Genomic DNA, 19,914 nt, shown 5'->3' with positions numbered 1-19,914 from the left:
GGTTTCAGTGCGAGAGGGAGATGAGAGCAAGCACGCTTCATAGCTGCGGGTAAGATCACAGACAGGGTTGTCCCGACGACTGTTCCATTGACAAAAAAAGTGGTATCACAACCCGGCGCTCAAAATCAAACGAAACAATATACACGAATAGCCTCCTCCTCCTCCTCCTCCTCTCCATGCTCCCCGCTTATACCATCTCCTCCTCCTACTCGCCCATTTCCCCTCCCCGTCGCAAGTTAGACGAAAAAATCACTTGCCCTGCCCCGCATCCTTGACGCCCTTGGCGATGCGCGCGCTGCCGTCCTCGACGCCCGAGGCGGCGTCGGCCACGCCGCGCGCGACGGGCCGGCCGGCGCTGCCCGTGGCGCCTTCGAGCGTCTCGCCGATGCCGCGGCCCGCGGCGCCCACGACGCCGCCGACGGTGTTGGTCAGCCCGCCGACGGTGTTGCCGATGGTGCTGGTGACGAACTTGACGCCCGAGGAGATGCCGGACTCGTTGTTGCCGACGGGCATTTTGTAGATGTTGATTTTTTTATTTGGGTTATTGTTGTTGTTGTTATTGTTGTGTTTGGAGGATTGGAGGTTGGTGGACGTCGACGATGGTTTGGTGGTGGGGATCCGTAAACCTTTGCGGAGGGTCTTGTAGGCTTGTTGATCTGCAGAGAAATTATTATATGCAGGTAGTAGTTTAAATCATGGTAGGGAAGAGAGATATATATACGCTTATACACTCAGCCACACCATGCTTCGAGTCGAGGGGCTGGAAAACAGGATAGTTCGGGCATTGCGAGACCATGGGACGTGTGACGTGTGACGTCAGCCAACAGAACGAGTGGCGCAGAAGCGTCGACGTGACTGGTGCGTGGAAAAGCGAGCACTGCAAGGCTGTTTCGTGTTTTCCTCTATTGGCTGACCGTCAATTGCGCGAGACGTGGCCTTCATCAACCCGTCAGTGTGACTCAGCGGAGTATGATACGTGTTTCAGAGGGAAAGTGCTCGGATCTAAACGTAGATTTCTCCGGACATGTGATTCGACTACCAAAGTAGAAACAATCAAAGTTTCTCTTGTTGCGCATGCGGAAATATCTCTTGATATGGTTCCGGCTTGGGCTTCAGCGCCCGCTTCCTCGCCACAGCCTTCCAGAACTGATGAATGACGTTATCAGGCGAAACTCTCATGCCCTTCCTCGCAACGCCAACCCCCTGCTCGACGTCGTTCACGATTTGGTCGAACCGCTCCCAGTCGCCAATTTCGGCGAGCTTCACAACGACGTCCTGGAGCGCAGGCCAGCCAGGCGCGAGCCCTCGGTTGGACATGCGCTTAAGGAACACCATCATTCTGTCGACATCGTGGATGCGGGCGTACTGCTCGATCATGCGGTCGAAAAACACAATGTCAAGAACGGTCCCAGACGCCTCAATTTGGGCCCACAGCGCATCGACGGCCGCTAAGTCGTGGCGCTCGAAGTAGTGAGTCATGAGGGATGTGTAGATGTGCGGTGGAACTTGAAGTCCCTTCGCAACCATGTGGGCAAGGACTGCTCTGGCGGCTACTTCATTGTCGTGCCTCTTGAGCAAGCCATCAATCAACGTCCCAAAGATATGCCCGGTGACCTCGATCCCGTGGGTTTCGAGATTTCCAAGGACGGCCATGACCTTCTCGTGCTGCTCTTCCTGCGAAAGTTTGGTTGGGGCGCCGCTGCGGAAGATCGAGTTAAGAATGATGCTGAATGTCGCAACATCCGGTTGTACGTTGACTCGCTCCATTCGCTGAAGCAGATTCATGGCTTCTTCTGTATTGCCGCTTCTGAGTGACAGAGAAATCAAAGAGTTGTAAGTAATAATATCAGGCTGGATCGAGAGACTTTTGGCCCACTCCAGGACAGGGCCAAGAAAGTTCTCGTTGCGGCGCGGCGGCCGTGACGCCAAGGCCGTGATGGCTCCATTGAGGACGACTATGTTGGGTTTTGCTGGGAGTTCAGCTGTGTCCACCTTTGTTTTCCGTTTTTTTGCTGCCGATTGTGCACGCTTGTGCGCCAAAGTCCATATTTTTGCCATTTCGTCGAGAACCGCAAAACCTTGCCGGAGCCTGCCTGCACGCATCATCCCTGACACACGTGCAGACCAAGCATAAACGTCCGGCTGCACGCCAGAATTGAGCATTCTTACCCATATCTGTTCCATTCCTTCAGTGTCCCTCGCCTTTCCACAGCCATTGATCATGGCTGTCCACGTTTTGATTGTCGGCTTGATGCCGTTCTCGATCATCTTGTTCCAAACGTCGATGGCTTGCTCTGGCAGTCGACTAGCCATGAGGGCTTCAAGCGCCAAGTCATACAACTTAGGCGGCACCGGTGGGTCAGTGGGATTTCTCCGAGAAAGTGCCTGGTAAGCTTCCAACCAGAGGTCGTATATTATCAGTCTTTTATTTTCGGAGTAGGCGCGACCGATGCGTCCGTAATAAAAGTTTGCGAGACCTTCCTCTTTGGATTTGACTTCCCCGTCAATGCCAAGTATGCCTTCGCTGTCACGGTTCTCACCGTCAACATCAGCTGAGCTGTCGAAACGGTTATCCCGGCCAGCGTCAAGTGAGCGTCCAACAGAGGCGATGATTGGCATGCACTTGTCGGAAGAATCCTTTATTCGACTCAATAACGCCGCTACATCTGTTGAGCTGACGTGGGATCGTTCCAAGAGGTTGGCCATCTCATTGGGTGATTTATCATCCGGCCGCAGCGGAAGACGCGTAGATCCAGGAATGAGATGTGCGAGGAAGACAACAAAGGGCCTAGATTCCGTCAAGAGTTTTTCGTCCAGTACTGATTCAACATCGTCTCGTGTGAGGATATCAAAGGTGACTAGTGCGGAGTATGAGATGCGGTTGGACTTGTAAACATCGATTGCGGGAAGGAATTGATTGAGCCTTGTGCCGAAGAACCGGTGGGGCCTGGTCATCTGGCGCACCGTATTCCAGGGCAGTCGCAAAGACGACCACATGGGGGTGGATGATTCCACTCCGGTGGATGATTGTGGCTCTTTTGCGGCGGGCTCAGAAGAGGAAGCCTTGAGAAGCAGGTCCCACACTCTCATGACCTGGGCCATTATCTCAGCGGTCGACGGCCCTGGTCGTTCACCAGTAGCATCGTATTTAGTCAGCGCGTTCACGTTTAAACCCCAAAGAACGATGTGCCAGTTCTCCGGCTTCATTAGTCCCAGGTGAAGATATCGTTGTACGACCTCGACTGGACTTGGCAGTGATGGGTCCAACCTCCCGCCGCACCAAGCATGCACAAAATTATGCTGTAGCCTCCGAAACGGAAGTCCACTGACCAGCGCATGAACGTCCAGTAGAGAAGGAGACTTCAAGGCTGGACAGGTCGGACCCGTGTAATGACGCTGAAAGTATTCCCAAGCCTCTTTGTCTGGCTTGGCCTCATCGTCCAGTATCTTCTGCAACTCCGAGGCAGCTGGAACTGTCTGAGACGCTTTTGGCTGAGGTGCTCGGGGGGATTGTGGAGGTTTATCGAGGGCTTGGCCGGCGGTATGGGGGCGCGAGTAACGATCGGACGTCCCAATGACGCCGAAAAGGCTCGAAAGCGCACCTGCGCGGGATGGGTCTGCATGTTGGGGGGCCCTTTTCTGTGACTGCCGAAGGTCGGTTGAGGGCTCCGCATTCGACGCACTGGCGGGTTCCTTGGCCGGGGATTGGCGGGGATTGTTGGAGCGGAAGGAGATGAATGTTGCTTTGGAGGTGCGAGAGAGTCGGCGCAGGGCGCCCGTATGCTGGACTGCGTTGCGACGGCAGCTGGGGCAGATGTACGGGGCACTCATGGTGCAGTCGATTGAAGCGCGAGAAGAGCTCGCGCAAACTTCCATCGATGGGCCGGCTAGCGGCGGCGGGCGGCCCGGGCTCGGCATAATGAGAAGCCGATGCGGCGGCGGTCGGGCCATCGCGGCGGTGCCTGTCACACTGTGACGCAGCTCGCGGCTCGAGTCTTAAGAGCTTCGCTCGCCGGCTCGGTCCAGTCGCTCCACGCACGCTCCACACCCCACAAGCATGACGACTCTTACCCCTCGCTCACCCTACTCTCCGGATGAGCTTGAGCAGCTGTATCCCAAGGACCTCCAGCTGCAGCTCGTCCAAGTGGTATGCCCAAATCCCCACCGCTAGTAGCTCCAATTGTTGCTGATCGCTCCGGGAACCACAGCTTCTCCGCCATGGTCAGTCCTTGACGCACTGCGGAATTGACGCTCCCTAGCCTAACCATGTGCAGGCGAACGAAGCCCTGTCTCTCCGCGTTTCCGCAATGTAGGCACAACCATCCTCCCGTTCTTCTCCGGCACAGGCTAACGCCATATCGTACAGGCTGGACTGCCGCCGCGTACGCCCCCACATGAACATCCCTGTCATCTATACTTTTCTGACGTTGTACAGACTGGCCATACTGCAATGCTGCGCGGCGGTTGACGAGCGTAATCATGAGCACCAAGGACTCGGCACAGTGGGATGAGCTCAAATGGCGCAGGAGGCTGGAGACATTCGGTGCCGATGACGGTCCCGTGATAGCATCGGGTCCCAAGGGCGAGTTCGATGCCATCTGGTAGGTTGTCTAGATCCATGTTTGGGGATTTCCGGCTGATTGCTTGGAGCCAGCCTGGTGAGCTCACGGACAAGGGTCGAGAAACGACTCTCGCGCTGGGCCAGCGCCTCAGGCATCTTTACGTCGACCAGCTCGGCTTCATGCCTCGACTCGTTTCCGACGCCGACATGATCTACTTGAGAGCAACGCCTATCCCGAGAGCCCTGGAGTCGGTACAGCAAGCTTTCTGGGGCTTCTACCCTTTGTCATCTCGGACCGCCGACTTCCCCCCGCCCACCATCATCACCCGCTCTCCAGCCGACGAGACTTTGTACCCCAATGATGGCAACTGTCGCCGCTTCGCTCAATTGAGTCGCGCGTTCGCCCAAAGGGCTGCCGACCGCTGGAACCACACAGCAGACATGGACTATCTGAACACGAAGATATCCAAGTGGATGCCCGAAAGCTCTAAGCGCATCGCAGTCGATTCCCATCCCCGTCTTTCCGGCATCATGGACACTGTAAATGGCACTCTCGCCCACGACGAGCGGGTGCGTCTGCCAAGCGAGTTCTACGACCCGAAGCTGCGCGAGATCATCGACAAGGCCGTGGTCGAGGAGTGGTTCGCCGGCTATTGGGAGTCGGAAGAATATCGCACGCTCGGTATCGGCGGGCTGATGGGCGACGTCGTGAGTCGCATGACCGGCAACGTCGAGCAGAGCGGCTGGGACGGCGTTGTTGAGGTGGGCGGCGAGGACGGCGCCCTGGGCAAAGGCAGGGGCGGCGAGAAGAACATCAAGCTCGCCATGTCCGGCTGCCACGATACCACCCTCGCAGCCGTCCTCTCCAGCCTTGGCGCTTTTGAGAATGAGCACTGGCCGCCGTTCACAAGTCACATCGCCATCGAGCTGTTCCGCAAGCAGACTCAGAACGTCGTCCCCCCAGGCAGCACTTCAGCGCTCGGCAGCAGAAGGCTGCCGGAAAAGCCTCAGGGCTGGTTTGCATCGTTGTTTGGCAGCACGCAGGATGTTCAGCACGGCGGCGCGCCGCGGCCAGAGGGCATTGCGCGCAAGAAGATGGAAGAGCTGACGACTCAGCAGAAGGAGTCGCTGCAGGGCTACTACGTGCGCGTGAGATACAACGATAGGATCATGGAGGTGCCTGGTTGCAAGGCGACAGGCAAGCACCTGGAGGGTAACACGTCGTTTTGCACTCTGGTACGTTTTTTCCCACGCTCGATCATCCGGTCGATTGGTTCCTCACAAAGACTATAGGAGGCTTTCAAGTCCATTGTCGACAAGTTTACACCCGAGAGCTGGAAAGGGGGTTGCGCGAGCAATCTCGGACAGCCCGCTTTCCCAGCTAAGCCTGAGCCCGCGGGCTACGAAGGATAGATGTGTCCGCCTATCACTGAAAAATATCTGAAGACAAGGGAAGCATTGTATAGACCGGGATAAGACGGGGACTTCGACATCACAGAGCATGACGTTGAGTACAAGCAACGTCGTTACCTAAACTACAAAATAGCGGGTGCTAAGGGGTATAGAACGCAAGATTCCGGTATTGCACAGCTGACGCAAGATGTACATTATGTGTGTCTACTGGCGACTGTATGTATGGACATGTTGCAAATCTTCAAGACATGATCCCAGATGTATGGGATGTCTAGGTCAAGAAGCGGAAACCTCTGTCTGCAGCCTGGCCTGGTACGGCGTTGACGGCGCCCTCGACATGCTCGCCCCGATCCAGCTTCTTGTTCAGACGTACTAGGATGAACCGCAGTATTGTCGCGCAGATGGCGGCCAGACCAAGCATAGCGCAGTCGACAGAGAAGGCGATGACTAAGCAAACAAGGTCAGCATGCTGAAGCAAGTTCGTACCGTTACGAGATGCAAAAGAGGATATCAAGAAGCAAAACAGGAAGAAAGAAAAAATGAAGAAAAAGAAAGGATCCTGCGAGAGACTCACCATAACCCGGCGGGTTGATATACATGTACGACGTCCAGATGGACGAGCTGTTGGACACGGCGTTGATGAAGGCGAGGGCGGCGGCGCGCTTGGCGGGCGGACGCGGGATCGTGTTGGAAATCCAGCCCAGCACGACGACGTAGCCGGTGTAGACGCCCGAGACCATCAGCATCATGGCTACGTAGCGCGGCGCGGTGGAGTGCGTGGCAGCGGCCAGGATGAAGGACACAATTCCCAAACAGATGGGCAACACGACGTGCAAATAGCGTTCGCCGGTCCTGTCAGCGTGCCTGCAGTTGTTCATGGTAAGTCCTGCTGGCGAGAAAAGGAGGGGCGGGAAGGGCGAGAAGGGAGGGCTTACCATGCGTTCAAGGCAGTGGTGATGACGGCGAGGACATAGGGCGGGGCGGTCAGAAGAAGCGTCTCGACCTGACCGTAGCCGATAGTCTCGACTACGGAGGGGAAGAAAGTGGTGACGCTGCCTGCGCTGACAATGCCGAAGAGCAAGCCCATAAGCACCCACATCTTGACGTCCATGCACGCCAACTTGAAGCCAGTCCACATGCTCTGGTCCTCGGTTCCGGTCCAATCGTCCATGCCGATGTCTTCCTGCAGGCGCCAAATGGCCAGCTGGCGCTCCTGTTCGGTGAGCCACTTGGTGGTACGCGGGAAGTTGGGAAGAATGAAGAATCCGAACGAGGCGATGAAGATGGTGACAACTCCTTCGATGATGAACAGCCACCTCCACGCGCGTAGGCCGCGGTCACCATCCATGTTGCCCCTGATGCCAGCAGCGATCAGGCCGGAAAAGGCACCGGAGATGAGCGCACCGGAGTAGAGGATGGCGGTACGCAGGCCGAGCTCCCGACGCGTGTACCATGACGAAAGGAAATACAAGCACCCCGGGAAGTAGGCGGCCTCGATGAAGCCTAAGAAAAAGCGACAGGCGACGAGGCCGCCAAAGCTCTGGCAAGCTGCAGTGGCGGTGGAGATGGTTCCCCAAATAATCATGCAGGTGGGCAAGTAGATGGCGGGCAGGCCAATCTTGTTCAGGTATAGATTGGAAGGCACCTGCATGAGGAGGTAGCCGACGAACAGAATGCTGACGGAGGTCAAGTATTGGCTTTCAGTCAGGCCGAGATCCTCTTCCATACCGGACAAGCGAGCAGCGGCAATGTTGTTGCGATCGATGTAGTTGAGGATGTACCTGTTCAGCGGTCAGTACCTCAATTGGTCGCAGGGCTTTGGTGGCGTACATGATGATGATCATGGGCATCAGGCGCAGGTCGATCTTGCGGCGCAGCTTTGCCTCCATCTCTGTTCTCTGCTCAGGCGTCAGGTCGCGCACCAACGGCGGCGCCTCGCCTTTCGGGATATGCATGTGCTGGCCGAACTCCTCCTGGTCGATGGTTTCGACATCTCTCTTCTCGTCCAGCGTGGAAATTTCGGGGGCAGAAGCCGCCATGGCGGGCGATGTCACGCAGATGTTCGCTGCGAGAGGGGACTCGCACCAGTCAAGGTGAGACGGACGGAGAGTGAGAAGGTGGTGAGCGCAATGGACAGGGCGCACTCCACAAAAAAAAACCTGGGGAAGTGGGCGACCTTAAAGACCGGACGAGTGGGTCCGACGGGCACATTGCGGTGGGCGGTATTCGCTGGGGACCATGAGCCGCGTTCATTCCCCGAAAGGAGCGAGCTTGTCTGGCCAAGGACGGGCGATGTAACCGGGGCAGGCTTAGAGGGCGCGGCAGACCAATGGGTTGCGGCGCACAGCTTTCCCCGCAGTGGTGGCGGGCGTGAGCAGCACTCTCCATGGGGAAATCGGCCCGGTGGAGCGCGTCAGTCTGGGGTAAACCACGGCCCTTGTGTCTGTCGTTGACCAAGCCTTTGCAAAGCCCGACATGCGCCGATACTCGTTGGTTGCACGGCTGCGCTGTCATGGACGTCGCCCCCTTGCGCGCTCACTTCGGGAGAGCACCAGCCGAGAGCTCTGCCGCTGCCCTGTTGGATGTCCGCCTGCCGTCCCACTTCCTCCTTCTGCCAATCCCCGCCCAATCCCCATGCCCCGGCGCTCCGCTCCTGGTGTCGGCGCTGCCGCCTGCTGACGAACCTGCGCTCTTGGCACCGGCCTCCACCGACGCCAATGGCTTGACTCTCCTCCGCTCTCCGTTCCCGCGAGCTGGCGTAGCCACACCCACTATCTACGCCGTTGCCGACCAAGCTCTCTTATCCCCACTTCAGCCACGGTCAGAGCACCTCTCTGTTGGGTGCCAGTACTAGAGCGTCGCATCTGGCTGCCAACTTGTCTCACGGGAAATGCTTGCTCAAAGGATGCCCAAGAGACATTAACACGGTTCCGTCCCATCCCCGGCCGGATCGCAAAGCACCCGGCCTTATCATCTCATCCGAGCTCGCTTGTATCCAGATACACATGTTTTCCGCTTGTGTCACCCCATCTTCCCTTGACTTCTTCGTCTCGTTGGCGCGGCTTAGTCGTCGCAGGCGTATTCATCGTATAGCATTGGGCCGTTGGCAAACCCATCAGAAAGAACACGACCGCTTACATCACTCCAAGCAGTTGCGCAGAAGGCCTGCTGATTTCCTCAGTGGCTTTCGTGGCACTCCTGCAGCTGTACCTCCTTCCATGTTTCAACGCCACCTAGCCAGATCGGCGCTGAAGATAGCACCATCTCATTCTGCATCGTTCCAAGAAGTCCCATCCTGAATATATAGGCCGGGTGCCAACATGCGGATGCGGCTCGGCTCTCGAGACGCGACTTTGACTGTGCGGCTCTGCGTTTCAAACATCTCATCCCCGTCCAATCTCGCCCACGTTTCGAAACATGGCACCCGGCAGATAAACAGGCACGCGGAACTACGACCGTAAATGCTGTCGCCTCCACGCCGGAGTATCCCGACCCCCCAGCCCGGTTCTCCTAATGCAGGTGATTATCTAGCGCCCTATTGCCGCGTGGCCATTGGAGGGCGTTTTCTGATGGATGCATCCAGAACACGCTATCAAAACCACAATGCATCAACCGTCCTTTGACGTTCAACCAGCCAGCAGTAGTCGAAACGCTCGATCGTGAAATTTCTTCAACGCCTGCCCGGAGTTGTGAGCGCAGCAATGATTCGGGCGTTGTGCCTGGACTGCAGGCCAGTCCGCGTCGCGCTCCAACGTACAAAAGGTCGTCTGTATCCACCAGGCCTCCACCGTTACAGCTCCTTATTGTGGCTTTTTGGTCACCAGCCGGTCTCTGCATCCACGCTCCCTAAGTCGGCGCACGTACTGTCATTAACGCCCACGAATCCTCCCCACCTTCCGCATAGGGTTCGCCTGTTTTTGCCTTTTGTTGCAAATTCGTTGAACACACGGAGTCCAGAAGCAGTTGCACGAATCATTCGGGTTCCCACGTGGCGGTCTTGACGTCGGTGGCCTTGTTTCCGATATCACCTACCTACGCGGTCCTCGCAGCCCGGACTCGCCATAAGAACCAAGACATTGCCCAGGCTGCTTGGGGAAGAAAGTAAATTGATCTTCCTGGATCCTCACGGCTTCTTGTTATGGCCTTGTTCAAGAGATTGTTCGCCGTGCTCGCGCTAGTGTCTCTCGCTTCGGCGACGTGCTCAAAGCCTCCGGTCCGAAAAGAATGGTAAGTGAGCATCACTCGGGTTGCCGAACCCGGCCCGCACGTCACTCTGACAGTACGTCCTGTTAGGAGAACACTGTCCGACCATGAGAAGAAGTCCTACATTAGCGCAGTCAAGTGTCTCCAGGCCAAGAGCCCGAGAACGTCGTCGTACTTCTCTGGGGCCCGTACCCGGTATGACGACTTCGTGGCCGCGCACATCAACGCAACCGACTATGTTCACTTCGTCGTATGTACATCATTCCGATCGCACAACGCCGGGTGCTAATTGTACCGTCTGCCAGGGACACTTCCAACCGTACGTCAGCGAATCGCTGTTCTATGCCCATGAGACAAGATACTTACCCGCACCATACAGTTGGCATCGGTATTATGTGGCTAGCTATGAAAGAGCTCTCCGCGATGAGTGTGGTTGGACAGGCGGTCAGCCGTAAGTGAAAAGCCAAAGAGACTGAAGTGCGAAGACTAACTGGTTTTGGCAATAGATATTGGGGTCGGTCCATCCTTCGCCACTCGTCGAACACAGAGATCAAGTCAGAGCTGACAACAAGCTGCAGACTGGACGTTAGACGCCACAGAAGAAGAATTCCCGAAGGCACCTATCTTCGACGCGGTTACCGGCTTTGGCGGAAATGGATACTACATCGACAGCAGCAACGATACGAGCGTGCGACTTCGCATCCCCGGCAAGACCGGCGGCGGTGCGTTCGCAGCCCGTACCTTTGGGTTGAGCAGAAGACTGACGTGGCTCCCAGGATGTGTGACCGACGGCCCGTTCCGCAACTACACGGTCAACATGGGTCCCAACAGTGCGTACCGGTTTCCTTAATTTCGGCTGTGGCAGGTCAGGGCTGACGAAAGTAGACTCGACGGCGTACAACCCTCGCTGTCTCACGCGTGATTTCAGTCCTTGGCTCGCCTCGCAAAAGCTGAACATGACAATGGTGGACAAGGCACTCGCGGGCAAGACGTTCCAGGAATTCGACATTGCGGTCCAGGGACGGGTAGAAGTCGACGGCTTGACCTACCACGGAGGTGGACACCTGGGTGTTGGTGGCGAGCTGGGCGCGATTGGTGACTTGTACAGCAGCCCGTCGGATGTAAGCAGCCGCGTCGAGTCTCGACCATGCCGTATGCTGACCCGCTCGCAGCCCCTCTTCTTCTTTCACCATGCCAACATGGATCGCATCTGGAAAACGTGGCAAAGCCAAGGTATTCGCCATAGCGCCAGCCAATGTTCCCGGGCTGACAAACCCTAGATCTCGAGAGGCGCGTCAAGGACATCTCCGGACCCGACACGCAGTTTGCATACCCGTTCGATTTCTTCGGCGATGTTGCGTATCACAACATCACACTGGACTATCAGATGCACTTCGGGGCGCTGTCGAACTCGACTTGGGTCAGAGTGGGCGATGTCATGGACATCCAAAGCGGCGTGCTCTGCTACGGGTACGATGAGTTGTACGGATCCACCGGATAAGCAATATCGGTAGTAATATGGAGGCTGCACGTTGTGGCTTGCTTGTCAGATGGTCTGGAGTGACGCGGGGCAGTGTGACGCAGCACAGTTGCACGAGCCGAGCAGCAGCGCGGATGGAAGGAGCGACGGCATGGTGCAGGCGAGGGGATGGAGCAGCTTACAGTGGAGAGTGGAGAGGCTCAGGTCGACTGCGCCTTCTTCCTTGGCCGGCTCTCCGTCCGGCGCTAGTAGGCTCGGATTCTCGCTTTCCGTCCTCCAACTTCCATCAACGACACGCATCTCGATGCGGCTGCATCCCTGTCGCTGCTCACGCACGGCCCCGCTGTCATGAGTGAATGGCTCATCGCCCGTCATCGCCGCATCCGCTGCACTTGCGGGGTATCATCCTTACTTACTTCGCGCCTTGTCTAAGACGCATCAGTACAACAATCGAAGCTAATTAAGCACGCCCTTTCATCCCAGACCCTGGCGAATCCATGTCCCACAAAACAAGCAGTCAAGCGTTCCCAAAGTAGGGGTTGCTTCTGATCAACATGAATCATCGGCACAGCATCTATCCTTTGGGGATTCAGCGCTAGTCGCTTGGCCTCAGCCCGCTGGTGACACGATATGCAGACTAGCCCAGTACTCCTGAATCGCTCTGCCTATTCGCCCGCCCGAAAGCGTCTATAAGTACCCGTGAATGTCATCCACACACTCTTCAAGCACCATCCCTCCAGTTGCTCGCCATGATGAGGCCAACCACAGCCTCCATCCTCTCGCTGGCCGCGCTCGCTTTATCCGCCTCCGCAACCGATGCGCCATCTGCAGACCTGGGCTACGTTACATACACAGGCTTCACCAACGAAACAGCCCAGATCAACTACTTCTACGGCATCCCATATGCTCAGCCGCCTCTGGGCAACCTGCGTTGGCGGGCGCCCAGGCCAATTGAAGCTTCGAACAACTTCACCGGTCAGGTTATCAACGCAACCTTGCCTCGCCCCATGTGCTATCAATCGGCACCGCCGTGGATGGTGGCGGCCCCTGGCCCCTCGTGGGGCCGTTATGGCCCAGACTATTTTTTCCAGAGCATTCCGCAGTCAGAGGATTGCTTGGTGCTCAACGTAAAGGCCCCACAGAACCCTACCGGTAGTTCGCTGCCCGTCTTTGTACAGCTCCGTACGTATTCACCTCGGGCCTCTGCATGGATCTTCCCTGAAAGCTAACATGTCACACAGATGGCGGAGGATATGTCGTGGGATCTCCAGAACTTGTCTCACCAGGCGACGCAATTGTGCATAAGTCCAATGGTTTGTACTACAGTCGAAAGGCAATGTCGGATGCTGACGCTCCCCAGGAAGCCTCATCTACGTCGAGGTCCAGTACAGGCTCGGAGCTTTCGGGTTTCTGGCTGGATCTGAGGTCAAGGAGAACGGAGACCTGAATGTCGGCCTACTTGATCAAAGAGCTGCCCTCGACTGGGTGCAGCGGCATATCAAGGCCTTCGGCGGCGATCCCAGCCGGGTCACAATCTGGGGTGGTTCTGCAGGAGGCAGCAGTGTCACCCTTCAGCTGACCGCAGGCGGCGCTTTCGACCAGCCGCCTTTCTCCGCCGCCATCCCAGAGTATCCGTGGTGGATACCGATGTTGAGCGGGAGCACGCAAGAGCGGCAGTTCCGTACCGCGCTTCAAATCACCAACTGCTCGGATTTGACGTGTCTCCGAGGACTTGAGACGTCGGATGTGCAATTCATCAACCAGCGGGTGCTGAATATGACTTATCCGGGCCCGCAGTATGGGTTTGGCAGCACCTACTGGGGTCCTGTTGTCGACGGCAAATTCATCCGTCAGCTTCCGGATCAGGAGTACAAGCAAGGCAATTTCCACAAAGTACCGATCCTTCTCGATCACGAAGAGTACGAAGGGTACATATTCTCAAACGATTCCATCACCACCCTAAGCGAAGAAACGACGGACGCGATGAACGTGTTTCCCTCGGCTGGCCCGTCGTTCTTCAGCCGCCTCAACCAGCTCTACCCGCAGAGCGCATACAACTCAACCTTTTTCCAGCGGCAGGCCTGGTTCGGGGATGTCATCATGAAGTGTCCTACGTACTACGTGGCGACGGCGTTCACCGATATGGCGTTCAACACGTCGGCCGTCTTCAAGCTCGTCTTCGCGGCAGGCTCGCAACTGCACGCCTCCACGACGCCGTTCCTGACGTCGAAATCGATCAACTTTCCGGGTGCGAACAATGCGACGCTCGCCGACATCATGTCCGCCTACTGGATTAGCTTCGCGACCACACACGACCCGAATCCGTTGCGGGACTCGCGTGCGCCGTACTGGCCGTCTTACTCGAGTGGCGGGGCTGGCAGCGCTGCAGAGGGGCAGAGCGTTGGGTTTAGCGTCCTGCAGGTGAACGATAAGTCGATAGAAGTGCAGGCGGATCCGGACAATTCAGCAGCTTGCGACTTCTTCAGCTCACAGAGCCGCGTGGTCTTGGGTTGACGGGGAGGGGGACTCGCGGGGGGTTTGGACTTCTTACTTCCTATCCAGTTTATTTTCCGCCGTACGCACGTAGTACATTTACCCGCTCTTAGTTGAATCTCACGCGGAGCTTGAAATCTTTCTGCCCCCACGGCGTATTAAGTGGGGAAAAGCGAAAGCGGCAAACACTACCCCTGTCCGTGCATATGCAGCGGGACCATGCAAGATAGATACCCCGCGAAGCGCACAGGGAAGCGATTAGAAAGTCTTACGACCAGGATTGGAGAAGCACAAAGGTTGCGCGTCCGGGCAGCTGCTAAATAGAGGCTGCACCCTCCGCCCGACGCGTTGGATGATATCCGCTTTGCTAATTAATACTTTGAAGACTTCGAGCTACACCACGCTGTTCGCACCACACGGCTGCTACGTTCAAACCAACAGCGACCTCATCTTCGACGACCATGGGGAGTGTGAACGAGGACATATCCGTCATGGTGATTGGAGCCGGTATGAGAGGCTGCTCCGCCCCTTTCTGCTCCGCGTTTCAAACGACTGATTTGCCCCGTCTGTATCTAGGATCTGGCGGACGGCTGATAGCCCAGGGTTTGCGGAAGGTAAGCAAGCGCGTATCATCCGAAAGTATAAAGAAGGAAGAAAAAAGGAAGGTCCAAATTGGCTGACCATCCAACTCTTTGATTCCGAAACAATACAGACCGGCATTCCCTGCACCGTTTTCGAGCAGGACGAGAGCCTGGACCAGCGGTCGCGCGACTGGGACTTTGGCATCTACTGGGCGCAGACGCCGCTGGAGGCGTGCCTGCCCGCCGACGTGCGCGGCCGCATCCTCACGGCGCAGGTCGACGACGTGGTGCCGTCGGCCAACGCCTTTTTCCCCATGTTCAACGCCGAGACGGGCGAGGTGCTGCACAAGGTGCCGACGCCGTACTACTTGCGGTTGCGTAGGAGAGAGTTTGCCAGGGTGATGGGGGCGGGCATTGATATTCGCGTAGGCTTCTCCTCTTTCGCCCCCTCATACTTTTCACTATTGGGTGTCTACAATATCTTTTTGTGTTTTGACATCCCCACCCTTGCTTGCTTCTACACCACACACACGCACAAACCCCAAGGCTAACCAAACCACCCTGCCGCGGCTCTTTTCGAACCCAAACAGTACGGGAAGCGCCTTGTCAACATCGACACGACCTCCGGGCCCGGCGTGACGGCGACCTTTGAGGACGGCACGCAGCATACGGCGACCATCCTCGTCGGTGCCGAGGGCGCGCACTCGTTCGTGCGAGAGTACCTACTGGGGCCGGACAGGGGCAAGGTGCTGCGCTCGCCTATTGTCATGGCGGTCGTGCTGTCCAAGCTGCCCGTCGAGAAGGCGCGCGAGCTGCGGGAGAAGCACCATCGCGTGTGCAGTCTGTTCCATCCGAGCGGCGTTATGATGTGGATGGGCGGTAAGTGAACCATTCTTCCCTCCAAAACGCCCCCCCCCCCCCCCCCCCCCCCCCCCCCCTCCGATCTCAAGATTCTAAGAGGATAAACGAAAATGCACAGTTCACGACGCCTACGGCAAGGGGGACAACCTCGCCGAGGTCGAGTACATCTTCCTGTGCAGCTGGCGGCAGACGGGGCCGATCGACCTGCCCGACAGCCGGAGCATCATCCGCGCCATCAAGCGGCGCGCGCAGGCCTTCGCCGCGCCCTTCGGCGGCGTCGCCGCCGCCATCGACGAGGGCCGCAAGGCGTGGGCCAACTACCTGCCGTACTGGCCGACCACGGGCTGGGAGGGCCACCCGGCCCGGGGCAAGGTGACGCTCGCGGGCGACGCGGCGCATCCGATGACGCCTCGTAAGTTCGGAAGTTTTGACCCCCGGAAACCTCATCCATCCCATCCGTCCATCTCCTTCTTCTTCTTCTCGCGGAAATGATATTACTTCATTCTTGGCCCTTTTTCTTTGTGACTGACATATTGGGGGAAACAGACCGCGGCCAAGGGCTCAACAACGCCATCCTCGACTGCGATCAGTTCGTCAAGCAGGTCGAGGCGATGCCAGAGCGCTCGGGGGCGGCGCTGCGGGACGCCGTCGAGCGGTACGAGGCGGAGATGGTGGGGCGCGGCAACGAGGCGGTTCTGAGCAGCCTCGAGAACTCGCTCATGGTGCACGACTGGGACCGGCTGATGCGGTCGCACATTGTCACGGTGGGCGTGGCCACGCAGAAGGTTGGCGACGAGAAGAAGGGGGCGGATGAAAGTGCTGGTGGCGGGGAAACGGCGAGGGGGCCCGATGGGTTGGAGACTTGATTGAAGAGAGATTTGGAATGCGGAGAAGGGGATTGTTCATGGGGTGCAGGTTGTGTGGTCCAGGCTGAGCCGAAATTCGGACGAGAAGAAAGCGATGGGATCTGAAAGGGTGTATTGGAATCGAACAGGAAATTGTATGTTCGACTCGGTGCCGGCTGAAGGGCCATGCTGTGATTTGGAATTGGTGAGGGTCAGAGCATGGAGTTCGTCTAGGCTCCTGTCCCGGCTCTCGATATGGCTTGACCGTTGTATCCGGCCCGGACCGCTTACCGAGTTGGCCGGGCGGAAGGGTTTTCGGCACTTGCAGTAGAGCTGGCACGGGGTAAACTCGGATTGAGGATTGCGGAGTTGAGCTGGAAGATGAGGATTTGTCATGTCAAAGCGGAGAAAGCCCCGGATGCGGTTCTCCACGATGCGCGATTCAGCGTCAAGCGGCGGGGGATCGCTGACAATGGAAGGTACACGATTGTGGAGATGGTGCGGCTCCGGTCCAGGGCGTGCGACGATCCTCGGTCCCGGCGGGCTGACGGAGATGGAGTCTCGTAAGTATGTAAGGGTGACGACGGCAATGAGAGACGATCAACGATGAGCCCGGGATTGGGGTAAGATCGGCTTCCAGAGCCACGGCATCGGAGTTGGGCGGACATCTGATCGTGCAATCGTGAGGAGCGACGTCAATACAGGCTGTGGCTGGATCACGGTCAGGTGTTGCGAGAGAAGAGTGGGACTGGGCGACGCGTGATGCTGACGCCAGGCGTGGGCCTCGCCGCGCTCTCCTTTGCACCGACGTCTGTCCAGCTGCCAGCTGCCGGCCGCCAGCCCCGCGCGCAACCGCTGCGGCGCGTATCGCTGCACCTCGGCTAGGGGCTGCGCCTTGTGGCCTCAACAAGGGAGTGCATGCAGGGTCCCGGCACCATGATGGCTGCCTACACGCGCTGCGATGCGGGGCCTGAGGTCGGGGTTTGGCCTTGGCCCCCAGACGCCCCACTTCTCTCTGGATAGCCTGATGTGTGCTGACTGGCTGTTGTCGACCATGTTGGACGATGACTGCGCTGTGCCATTTAAAGCGAGGCGGCGTGCCTCTCAGCTCCTCATCCATCCTCCCTTCCGCAGCAGTCCAACATGGCCCCGCCTCAATGCCCCTCCATGTACACCCATATGGGTTCTCTCCCCTCCTCTCCCGACATGCCCGCTCTGCGCATTGCTCACGGCTACCTGGCCGCCCTGGACAGCCTCGACTTCGAGGCACACGACCCCTCTGTCTTCTTCGCCGACAACGCCGCCTTCTTCGACTCCACAGCCAACATGTACCGATCGTCCGACTCCATCTGGACCGCCATCAAATCCCGTTTCGGCGACTTCGAATTCATGCACCATCAGACATGCCTGACCCGAGTCTTCGGCCCAGACGTGCGCTCTCTCAGCCCGGGCGAGCGCCACGTTGTCAGCGTGCAGGCAATCATGCTCTGCCGGCTGAGGGGCTGGGAGGAGGAAAGGATCATTGAGATCCCACGCATGTTCGAATTCATCGTCGGCACTGTGGAAGAGCCTGCGCCCAGCACAGCACCCGACGAGGGCGTTGATGCAGACATCGACGCTGCACCGCGTCCGGCAAAGAGAGGCTACCAGGACCTTCACATCTACGAGGGGAAGGTGTGGTGGGACTCGGGAGTCCTTGCCAGGGCCATCGAGGAGAAGAAGAAAGAGGACGACCGGCGCAGGTTCCGCGAGATCATGACTTTGAACAACGGCTTTCTTGGCCAGAGACCCCGCGCCCGGTGAAGGGATAGACTGTACGTGCCTCGCCGGATGCCATGTAATGGCTTGCACTAACAGTGTTGAGCACAGAATCCACACCGAGTTTCTAGGCCGTAGCCGGATATCCCATGCAACGAGCGAAGCTTCCGTTCCTGGCGCTGCAAGTGGCGGGGCAAGAGCTCCCCGGGCGTGACATATATAGAGGTCCCCACCCCATCGTCCATGGATACGCATACAAGACGACTCTCCACCTTCGCATCCAAGCCCTCCTATTTCAACTGAACCGCCCTACCAATAGTAGTATTATCTCCGAAAATGGCATACCAACCGCCGTCCTCCGGAGCCGCACCAAGCACCACGGCCGCTGCTCCACTGGAGAAGCGCCAAGAAATACTCAGAGTGCGCAGCATGGAAGATGAGATCCGCCCTCTCCCTGCCGGCTGGATTCGACAGCTCGATTACGAAACCGATCACCAGTTCTTCGTCGACACGCGCGCCAATCCGCCGCGATCCACCTGGGATCACCCCTGGGACGACCGCACATACATCAAGTCCATCCCGAGGGAAGAGCGCAAACAAATCGTAAAACAGAACCGCCGCGACTTCGTATCAACAGACGCCGTCGCCGAGAAATACGATGATGGCGACGACAGGGCCGACAAGGAAGCAGCTGCGGCGGGGAAGTCGTCCTCGACCGGCAACGATGACGGAGAAGTCCACGGGCTGCTCAAGCTAGGGCGACGTATCAAGAAAAATCGCCAGCAGGCCAAGGCGTTGCGCGCCCGGGACGCCGCGCGCAAAGCCCAGCTCTTGGAGGCACACCTGGCCACCCGCCGCGCCGCCTTGCATGCCATGCGGACAGGCGAGCCGCAGTTCCTGCGCAAGGACCGCGATGGAAAAGACTTCTTCATTGTTCCGCCGCCCGGAATCGAGCAGCGGAAGCCGGTCCCGCTCGGCGCCCACTGTTACAACCCGTACGACAATGGTGATCCCAACGCTCGGTTTTTGCGCCCACGGAAAAAGTGTAAGAGGTCGGTGTTTCGATATGGCGCCGCACCTGCTTCACATAATGGTGGTTCTAACGGCTCCATTCCCTTTCTGTAGTGGGGCCTGTTCTGGTGGGACTTGTTGGCTGAAATGGCTGTTGGGATTTGGAGGATGTGCAGGGAGTGGTAGAAGGCTTACGAGGAACGGTTTATTATGAATTCGATACCCCTATAATCCAAGACTCATTCGATCACATAGGTTTATACTTCGTCCAGTTCCAGTTCCCCTTTGTCAATACTCCCGGGGGGTTTTCTTTGGTTCATTATGAAAACAGATGGATTGATAGTTTTGGAGGTTGTAGCTGAGATGGCTGTTGGAATTGGGAGGATGTGCACGGCGTAAAGAACGGCTTGTTACGAACTTGATACTCGTATGATCCAAGACTCATTCGATCACATGACCGTGAAGCTCGTTATGGATACTACCATTCTGTAGCCCACTGCAGTGCTTTCCAAAAACCGATGCAGACAGCGAGCGCTAAGCAAGAGGGACGAAGGGTCCTGTGCTGCTAGCATGGGCAGAGGTAGCATTAGCATAACGCTAAGCTCTTCCCCGCGACCCGCTTCCCCGCATCCCGGGCGCGAGAGGCGCTCACCCGCCCCTACATACGTAGCTTAGCCACGCGCGCACAGCTGACAACCGACCGACCTG

At 57.6% G+C, this 19,914-nt stretch overlaps 10 protein-coding genes across 10 annotated transcripts; 7 read left to right on the top strand and 3 right to left on the bottom strand.

The window, feature by feature from the left end:
* Positions 1–249: 249 nt before the first annotated feature.
* On the bottom strand, positions 250–513 carry SLS55_005336 (uncharacterized protein; the record flags this gene model as incomplete). Its single annotated transcript, XM_066776786.1, is given in 2 exon segments — positions 250–492; positions 508–513. 2 exon segments carry the CDS (start codon positions 511–513, stop codon positions 250–252), a joined length of 249 nt encoding a protein of 82 aa, XP_066632628.1.
* A 540-nt stretch (positions 514–1,053) lies between these two features.
* On the bottom strand, positions 1,054–3,102 carry SLS55_005335 (uncharacterized protein; the record flags this gene model as incomplete). The annotated part of the gene is made up of 1 exon (XM_066776785.1): positions 1,054–3,102. One exon carries the CDS (start codon positions 3,100–3,102, stop codon positions 1,054–1,056), a length of 2,049 nt encoding a protein of 682 aa, XP_066632627.1.
* A 1,377-nt stretch (positions 3,103–4,479) lies between these two features.
* On the top strand, positions 4,480–5,974 carry SLS55_005334 (uncharacterized protein; the record flags this gene model as incomplete). Its single annotated transcript, XM_066776784.1, has 3 exons — positions 4,480–4,601; positions 4,651–5,797; positions 5,855–5,974. 3 exons carry the CDS (start codon positions 4,480–4,482, stop codon positions 5,972–5,974), a joined length of 1,389 nt encoding a protein of 462 aa, XP_066632626.1.
* Positions 5,975–6,245: 271 nt separating this feature from the next.
* Positions 6,246–8,013, bottom strand: SLS55_005333 (uncharacterized protein; the record flags this gene model as incomplete). Its single annotated transcript, XM_066776783.1, has 4 exons — positions 6,246–6,421; positions 6,549–6,838; positions 6,910–7,755; positions 7,805–8,013. 4 exons carry the CDS (start codon positions 8,011–8,013, stop codon positions 6,246–6,248), a joined length of 1,521 nt encoding a protein of 506 aa, XP_066632625.1.
* A 2,185-nt stretch (positions 8,014–10,198) lies between these two features.
* Positions 10,199–10,466, top strand: SLS55_005332 (uncharacterized protein; the record flags this gene model as incomplete). Its single annotated transcript, XM_066776782.1, has 2 exons — positions 10,199–10,205; positions 10,255–10,466. The coding sequence occupies 2 exons, from the start codon at positions 10,199–10,201 to the stop codon at positions 10,464–10,466; spliced, it is 219 nt and encodes a 72-aa protein (XP_066632624.1).
* A 134-nt stretch (positions 10,467–10,600) lies between these two features.
* SLS55_005331 (uncharacterized protein) lies at positions 10,601–11,678 on the top strand (the record flags this gene model as incomplete). The annotated part of the gene is made up of 4 exons (XM_066776781.1): positions 10,601–10,628; positions 10,756–11,007; positions 11,063–11,329; positions 11,458–11,678. The coding sequence occupies 4 exons, from the start codon at positions 10,601–10,603 to the stop codon at positions 11,676–11,678; spliced, it is 768 nt and encodes a 255-aa protein (XP_066632623.1).
* Positions 11,679–12,406: 728 nt separating this feature from the next.
* On the top strand, positions 12,407–14,171 carry SLS55_005330 (uncharacterized protein; the record flags this gene model as incomplete). Its single annotated transcript, XM_066776780.1, has 3 exons — positions 12,407–12,839; positions 12,899–12,970; positions 13,018–14,171. The coding sequence occupies 3 exons, from the start codon at positions 12,407–12,409 to the stop codon at positions 14,169–14,171; spliced, it is 1,659 nt and encodes a 552-aa protein (XP_066632622.1).
* A 440-nt stretch (positions 14,172–14,611) lies between these two features.
* On the top strand, positions 14,612–16,458 carry SLS55_005329 (uncharacterized protein; the record flags this gene model as incomplete). Its single annotated transcript, XM_066776779.1, has 5 exons — positions 14,612–14,620; positions 14,863–15,156; positions 15,322–15,610; positions 15,711–16,004; positions 16,139–16,458. The coding sequence occupies 5 exons, from the start codon at positions 14,612–14,614 to the stop codon at positions 16,456–16,458; spliced, it is 1,206 nt and encodes a 401-aa protein (XP_066632621.1).
* Positions 16,459–17,580: 1,122 nt separating this feature from the next.
* SLS55_005328 (uncharacterized protein) lies at positions 17,581–18,240 on the top strand (the record flags this gene model as incomplete). The annotated part of the gene is made up of 1 exon (XM_066776778.1): positions 17,581–18,240. One exon carries the CDS (start codon positions 17,581–17,583, stop codon positions 18,238–18,240), a length of 660 nt encoding a protein of 219 aa, XP_066632620.1.
* A 384-nt stretch (positions 18,241–18,624) lies between these two features.
* SLS55_005327 (uncharacterized protein) lies at positions 18,625–19,698 on the top strand (the record flags this gene model as incomplete). The annotated part of the gene is made up of 2 exons (XM_066776777.1): positions 18,625–19,201; positions 19,646–19,698. 2 exons carry the CDS (start codon positions 18,625–18,627, stop codon positions 19,696–19,698), a joined length of 630 nt encoding a protein of 209 aa, XP_066632619.1.
* Between the last annotated feature and the right edge of the window lie 216 nt (positions 19,699–19,914).

The sequence above is a fragment of the Diplodia seriata genome (genome assembly GCF_021436955.1).
Source record: "Diplodia seriata strain FDS-637 chromosome Unknown scaffold_5, whole genome shotgun sequence".
NCBI classification, from domain to species: domain Eukaryota; kingdom Fungi; phylum Ascomycota; class Dothideomycetes; order Botryosphaeriales; family Botryosphaeriaceae; genus Diplodia; species Diplodia seriata.
The sequence above is the reverse complement of the archived record's forward strand: the minus strand, read 5'-3'. Positions and strand labels throughout refer to the sequence as shown.